The 7167-nt window shown below is 51.4% G+C and overlaps 3 protein-coding genes across 5 annotated transcripts in view; 1 reads left to right on the top strand and 2 right to left on the bottom strand.

Annotated features, from left to right (window-relative positions):
• PIN1 (peptidylprolyl cis/trans isomerase, NIMA-interacting 1) overlaps positions 1-121 on the bottom strand; it is a 32754-nt gene extending 32633 nt beyond the window's left edge. For all 3 annotated transcript variants that reach the window (XM_019556690.1, XM_019556689.1, XM_019556691.1), the window contains exon 1: positions 15-121. In XM_019556690.1, the coding sequence (XP_019412235.1) occupies positions 15-72 (58 nt within the window). In that variant the 5' untranslated portion in view covers positions 73-121. The remainder of the gene's footprint in view (positions 1-14) is intronic.
• Positions 122-2103: 1982 nt separating this feature from the next.
• UBL5 (ubiquitin like 5) lies at positions 2104-4063 on the bottom strand. Its single transcript, XM_019556694.1, has 4 exons — positions 3909-4063; positions 3674-3757; positions 2957-2994; positions 2104-2384 (listed from the first exon to the last, which is right to left on the bottom strand). Exons 1-4 carry the CDS (start codon positions 3962-3964, stop codon positions 2341-2343), a joined length of 222 nt encoding a protein of 73 aa, XP_019412239.1. The 5' UTR covers positions 3965-4063; the 3' UTR covers positions 2104-2340.
• A 16-nt stretch (positions 4064-4079) lies between these two features.
• On the top strand, positions 4080-6904 carry FBXL12 (F-box and leucine rich repeat protein 12). The gene is made up of 3 exons (XM_019556692.1): positions 4080-4236; positions 4584-4656; positions 5563-6904. Exons 1-3 carry the CDS (start codon positions 4094-4096, stop codon positions 6343-6345), a joined length of 999 nt encoding a protein of 332 aa, XP_019412237.1. The 5' UTR covers positions 4080-4093; the 3' UTR covers positions 6346-6904.
• The last annotated feature ends 263 nt before the right edge of the window (positions 6905-7167 follow it).

Consider the following 7167-nt stretch of genomic DNA (forward strand, 5'->3'; position numbering starts at 1 on the left):
CTGCGCCGCGGTACCTGAGCTGCGGCTCATGCGCTTCTCCCAGCCCGCGGGCAGCTTCTCCTCCTCCGCCATCTTCCCAGCGCGCGGCACCTCCCCCCAGCCTCTTCCCCGCTGCTGCACGCGCCACCACCCATTGGCTAGAGGAAGGCCCCGGCGCAGGATGCTGCGAACGGCCATTGGCTCAGAGGGGATCGTGGTCCCGCCTCCAGGCCACTTATTGGTGAAGAACACACTCCCCTCCCTCCCGGCCCTGATTGACTCAGAGCGTGAGGCCGCAATGATCCCGGAAGCGATTCAGGGTCGGGTAGCGCGAATAACGATGGCGGCCGGGGAGGGACAAGGGACGTTGCGGAACTCCTGCGGGGTGCCGGAGAGCCCTCGGGGCCTCAGTGCAGGCGCTGCCAGGGACCCCGGTTGCCAGTCGGGGGTGCCTTTGACCGCGGGAGTGCGGAGGGGTGCCCCCCGGAGGCTAATTGCCCGTCCTTGCAAAATGCAAATGACCCGGAGTCACGGAGCAGGCGCTCCTGCTGCCCTGGTCGGGGCGCCTCTCGTGGCCCAGGCTCCATCGCTAAGCCGCCCGGGTGGGCCGCGACGTGAGACCCAAGCGAAGGCAGGGGAGTCTTGCAGCAGTGGGCTTCAGCAAGGTGCCAGCCGGGCCTACAGGAGCAAAACGGGCTGTCCCGAGGGTCACCTCTTATTAGCTCCTGCTCCTGCTCAAAAACCAGGCATGAAGGACCTTCTCCAGCCTGTTGCTCGTTTTCTCTCTAGGAGAGGCGTGGGGGGGTCAGAAGGTTTGCATCTTCCCCAGACTAAATTAGAGATATAAGCTTTGCTCAGCAAGAGATGAAGCAAGCTGCAGCTTACAAAAGTTTATGGATCTCTGATTTAATCTATGAGATGCAAAGTGCAAATTTACATTACCTTCTGATTCACTGCATTGATCAGGCTGAAGCCAACTGGCTGCTCTCTGTGTTGAGAGGAGCTGCAGAAACTTGCATTTTGATGGTTTCCCCTCTGTTTCAACTGAACAAATGCTGCATGTCCACAGGAGGCTGCACTTATGCTGATCTCACAAGAATACCTGAACTTCCTGCTTACCCCATCTCCAAAAGTTAGGGTTGAGGAATACCATGATTAGGAAAGCTTGCCTCACTGGGCCTTCTGGTTAAAAGAACTCTGAAGCAGTCCAAGACTCTCTACTTTCACCAACAGGAAAAGAAATTACTTAAAAGGCACCATAAACATCCATATTTGTCAGGGAAAGCTTTAAATAAGAAAGAGAACAGCTGTTGTGAAGAGAGTCCCATTTAACATCCCTGCCTCTGTGCTTAGGCTGACTCAGAAATGCACAGAGACTTCTTTCTCTCATTGGCCATTTAATTCTGGAAAACATCAAAGACAAAATCATCTCCTACTGCTGCCCTGAACTTCAATCTCAGCTGATTAAACATGCTTATTAACTGCAGGCAGCTGCTGTACTGCACGTGACACACATTACTGAGCAGCACAGAAATAAGCTCAGTAAAATGAGAGAGTGGGTTTTGGGGTCTGCACACACATTGAAATACTCCTTTTAAAGTGCTTTTTAATGGATTCCTCTCATTCATCCTAGTCTCACTCCCAATCTTGTTGGTTTGGCTGGGATCCCAAGGCAATTCACATCAATCATGTTAAATAAGCAGTGCAGAGTGGGATTTTTTTTTTTGCTTGGAGTATTATTGAAAAACAATAGTGCATAACACACAATGGTCAGCAGCTTCATTAGAGGCATGTAATGGGAACTGCTTTTTGCATTTGTCAGTCTGGATCATACCTTAACCACTGAACTAAAGTTTCTGTTAAGAATAAGTTACCACTCCACTCCCCTGCCCACCCCTCAAAAAAACCCCCAAACAAACAAAAAAAACTAGACTGCTTCTAAGTTACATTAAATGCATTTGCTCTGGGTTTTCAATTCTCCGCCACAAATGAGTCTAGCCTAGGAGATGGCAGTAGAGCAGTTTTTGTGTTATTTCAGAAAGCTCAAGGCTGCCTTCTAATAGTTGTGTTAATTAGGTTTGCTCAAGAAAGAGATTTTGTCTGTCTTAAAGTCATGGACACTGCAACTGTCAGGAAACATTTATTACAAACACAAATTTAAGAACATAAACAATTTTCTTGTAAGTTTGCTGCCTGTGTTATTGCCAAAGCCAAATAGCTCTGACTAAACTATACGCACAGCTGGAGCTTTTCACTTTCACCTTACACTATAATAAGGAAATATATAGACATGTTTAATATTAAGAGAAAGAAAGCAGAAAGTGTGCTGCCTGCCATATACAATTGCAGCTCAAGTCCAAACTACTGATAGTAGAGCTCCAGGTTCATGCCATCATGGATTTCATCTGAAGAGTGAAAGTTAAGGGAATTCCCATGGAAATATATTTAAATACAAAAAGAAAGAGGGTGTTAGACGTGGACTTCTGTCAGACCAATTATTCAAAAACCAACAACAGCAGGAAACTTCTTAGATAAGTGCACAAGTTCTCAGCAACATGATTCTTCTTATTCCCTGTCACAACCCCTTCTAAAATCCCCAGATAAACTGCTGGCCTCATGAAAAAGAGTCTGAGACCCATGTGCTGCTTGTAAGTGCTAATGTCTGAAGCAACAAACTGGGAAATTAATCCAAAGGGGTTTTTATGTTTGTCGCAAGAGCTTTTCCTAAAGAATCACCACCCTGCTACATGACTGACCCATTATGGTTAATCAGTGCCTAAGGACATAAGCAAGACATCTCACTAGCGACAAGCAGCAATATCAGATAAGGAAGGGATACTGTCCGACTATCTACATGCAATGTCTCTCTCTCTCAAGTACTTAGAGAGTGACACCTATTTTCTAAAAGGCTTGCTTTAAAGGATGCTGATGTCTTTAAAATGCATTTTACCTAAACCACTCTGATACTTAAGGATACAGTCTCCCAGTGAAACATGGTCCTTGAAAATGGTGTACCTGCAAGAGTTTGAAAGGAAGTTAACACACCTAAGCTTGTTACACGGTTCAAAAAAAAGGAAATGGAGCCAATAAAGGAACTACTGTTGTATTATCAATATTTCCCAATAACAATTACTTTTTTAATAAAAAATGAGCAGTTGAGATATGCAGGCCATAGTTTCATAAGCAAAATGTTTTCATAGTCAGTAATCATCAAACCCAAAAAGCATGGGAGGGAAGAGACACCCTAGGTGCTGTTACAGTACAAGAAACCTTCATTTTACTTACAGGATATATACAAAGAGCTGTAGTTCAGGGTACAGAAAAACTTCAATCCATCATTTACAAAAGGTTTTAACTGTATTTCCACTCCTCTTAAGCCATCATTTCTGTTTCAACTTCTAATAAAAAAATCTCCCTCACAGTAACCTCCTCCTCCCCAAACATGTCACAGCCCACGGCCTTGATAGACACGCGCTTCTGGGGGAGCAGCTGCAGCCAGTGACACAAAGAAATGGTTACAGTTAAGGACTGAATCAAACCTGGGGCTCATCAGAGAATACCCAGGACTTGGGTGACCTCCCTGGAGAGGACAAAGGGCTGAACTTACTTTCTGGGGCCAAACCTGGTGGCTGCCAGGAGCCCTTGGGCCGCCAGCCCTTTCACACCCCGAAACCTGACCCAGCCCCGCACTCACCATTTCTTCAGCACAATCTTGTCCCAGCGGGTCCCAGTCTGAGCCGCAATGAGTTTTTTCAGGTCACGGATGCTGTCCTCTGTGCTGGGCGCCACGGTTAAGGGAAGTTCCTGGGACCCGGCAGCCACAGGGACAGGGACAGGGACAGGGACACTCCTACCCCACCCCTCACACACGCCAGCCCCCGCTCGCACCGGGCCGGCAGACAGCCAGGCCTGGCCCCAGGACAGGATACTTGCACTTGACGCGCACTTTCTTGCCCAGCCGGTCGTTGCAGACCACCTCGATCATCCTGCTGCCGCCTACGGGGCCGGGGCGCACCCGTGCGAGCTCGAGGGCGCTCACTACCGCAGTTGAGACCGCGCTGCCGGGAGAGGGTGAGGCCTGCAGTGACCCGGAAGCAAACGCACACAACGCGAAATGGAGGTCATGCCCCGGAAGCGGAAGTGGGTGCTGGGTATGGCGGCGGCGCTAGGGCGGCCGAGCCTAGACGCGCTGCCGGACTCGCTACTCCTGGAGATTCTCTCGCAGCTGCCGCTGAGGGAACGGCTGCGCGGGGCCAGGTGCGACCCCCCCCCCCCTCGGGGTGGCTCAGTCCATCCCGTCCCTGCAGCGCCCCTAGCCCTTGCGGTGGTTCAGCCCATCCTGCTCCTGCACTGCCTTCCCCCCGTCCCTTGGTGTTTCAGCCCATCACGTCCCTACCCCTGCAGTGCCCACCCCAGCTTTATCTCCTCCCCCGCTCTGCTGAGCACCTCCCCTAGGCCCGGTTCCTGCGGAGCCCTGAACCCCTCGGCTCACAAGGCTGCGGCTCCTCCCACGTCCTGCAGGGCCTAGGCCCCACATCTGCCCCCCCCACACACTTCTCCTTTTGCAGCAGAAATCATCACCTGGCCTCTTGCTCTGCCCCCAGGGTCTGCAGGCGCTGGCGCCGTCTGGTGCAGGACAAGGTGCTCTGGAGACATGTGGATCTAACGCCCTATGAGGTACTGCCTCCCCCTCCCCCCATGCACACACGTTTGTCCCCTGAGGCAGCTGTGTGGGGCTGACATAGTAACCCTGCAGGCAGAGTCAAGCCAGAGCAGTGCCTGCAGCTGGCACCTGACCTGAGGCAGCACTGGTTAAGATCACAGTACATTTGGTCAGGAAGCAGGCTCCAGCTGGGAGGACCCCCAACGACTGCAGTGCCGCTTTCCTGTCCCTCATACACTCACATCTCCATGCACAGTATCACTGGGCAGTGTCCACTGGCTCCTTGGACTAATTTGAGGGCCAGTGCACACTGGCTGGTATGCTCCATTTGGCGTTCCCCCTCATTTTGAACCTTTGACCTCCTCTCTTGTCCCTGTTTGGTATTTCATTTGTTCCCTGAATTTAGTGGACACATACCTAATAGCCCCCTCTATCAATGGAAGGTGCTAACTGTTGCTCTGTGTGCAGGAGGCCCGTGTTCCTGATATGTGTTAGATAGGCCTGAGAGTGCATAGGCAAGTGAGGGCGGAAGAGAGGCACCAATAAGCCAGTTCAAACAGCCAAGGCAGCTCTTGTATTGACTGGCAGGAGCAGGGGGCTGTGCAGAGAAGGCCAAAATTTCATGCAAAGAGAGAGACACCATAAGGAGCAGATCAGTCTTTGGATGGCATTAATAGCATAACAAGGAGGGTGGATGCTGCACTTTGATGTGAAGTGGCAGCATTCCAGCCCTGCTGGAGTGTATGAGCCAGTATATTGGTGGACAGCAGTGCCAGGATCTACAGCAGTCTGGGCAAAAAGGGATATCATTTGTTTGAGGACGATGGGAGAGGTGGATGAGGGTGTTGGGGCCTTGTGCTGCTGTACCAATGTCTCTATCCATGCGTAAAGAGCTCTGGTGCTGGCTTTTTTGCAATCAGATCAGTTCCAGGATCCTGTGGCACCTGTTGCGGCATCACCTGCGCAATAATGTGAGGACACTGAAGGTGAGAGGAACCCTTTGCTCTTCGAGGAAGCAGGAGTTCCTCTCCCCAGCACTGCTGCAGGCCCTGGGAAAGCAGTGTCCTGGCCTCCAGAGGCTGTGCCTGGTGTGTGCCGACCTCCGGCGGCTTCCTTACGACTTTATGCCCTCTTCTTTGATGACCTTGGAGCTGAGCCGCTGTGAGATCCCTGGGATGTGGTTCCGGCGAGCTACAGGTCCAGACAGCACTAGTGCCCCACCACAGCTGAAGCATCTCTTCGTTTACGAAGTCCCTTCCTTTTCTGATTGGCATCTGCTGGACGTCTCTTCTCAGACTCGCCTGCAGACATTGACCCTCTGTGGAACCTACCGGGTGACAGATGCAGGGCTTCAGAGAGCCGCGCCACACCTGGAGGCTTTGGAGCACCTCACGCTGCGCCAGTGCATCCTGACAGACTTTGCCACTCACTTCATTGGGCACTACATGAAACGGCTCCGCACTCTGGAGTTCAGCGATGCTCCATCTCTGACTGATGCTGGCCTTGCTTGCTTAGCGCCCTTGAAGTACCTGGAAACCCTCTGCCTTGCATCCTGTGCTAAGGTTTCCTGTGATGCCATTGTCACTGTGGGTCAGGCACTGCCCCAGCTAAGGAATCTCAATTTAAGTGGGATTTCTTTTGATGACCAGGCAATACGTAAAATTCAAGCAAATTTGCCAAATTGCTGTTTTTCAGCCCCCTGAAATGCTTGCTTTTGAGAAAGGTGTGCTTCTAGTCTCAGATACGTAGTGGCCAGATTTCTCCAGGTGCTGCAACAGGGAGTCAAGCATTGAAGGCAAGGGCCATTTTGGTGGCCTGTAAAACATGAAAACGGATCACTGGAAAATTCAGTTCTAAAGTGACTCCTTCCCTTTCCTGTACCAAGAAAATATTAAAGGGACACTGATACTTGCTGAGCTTATTAGACTGATTCAGTATGGGGCTGTTTTAGATTTGTAGTTGGCAACCTAGGGCCTTTCTTCATGGTTGAGTCTCTTTTTTGCATTAAGTGTCATGCAGCAGCTCACCTGAGTGATAGTAAAGGGACGAAGTCAGTGGTTCACAACCTGCGGGCTGCATGTGGCCCAGTCAGCATGCTGCTGTGGTCCATGTAACATCCTGTTAAAAAGTAAACTTTGCCTGTATTTTGTGAGCCAGGGAGAAAAATTCAGGAAACGGGGAGGGTTTCCCCTTGCATGCTGCCAGAGTTCTAGTCTGCAAGGGGCTGCTTAGGGCTGGGGGGAGCGGGAGGAGAGTGATAGGGGGCACACATGCACATGGCAGCCAAGCAGCATGGAGAGCAGATCCCTCCAGGTAAGTCTGTGCAGGGGGGAGGAACAGGTTGAGGCCCCCACAGTGAGAGAGAGGGGGCAGGGCTGAGGCTGGGGTCACTGTCCTGCTAGAGTGGTGCATGGGACCCGGGGCTGGAATGTGTGGCTGCAGGACCTGGCTGGAGAGTGGGACAGAGCCATAGTCGGCTCATCCAGGGTGCGACAGGGGGGCTGGCTCCCCACCATTGCACATAC

Source organism: Crocodylus porosus, unplaced genomic scaffold, assembly GCF_001723895.1.
Source record: "Crocodylus porosus isolate Cpor-Errol unplaced genomic scaffold, CroPor_comp1, whole genome shotgun sequence".
NCBI lineage: Eukaryota > Metazoa > Chordata > Crocodylia > Crocodylidae > Crocodylus > Crocodylus porosus.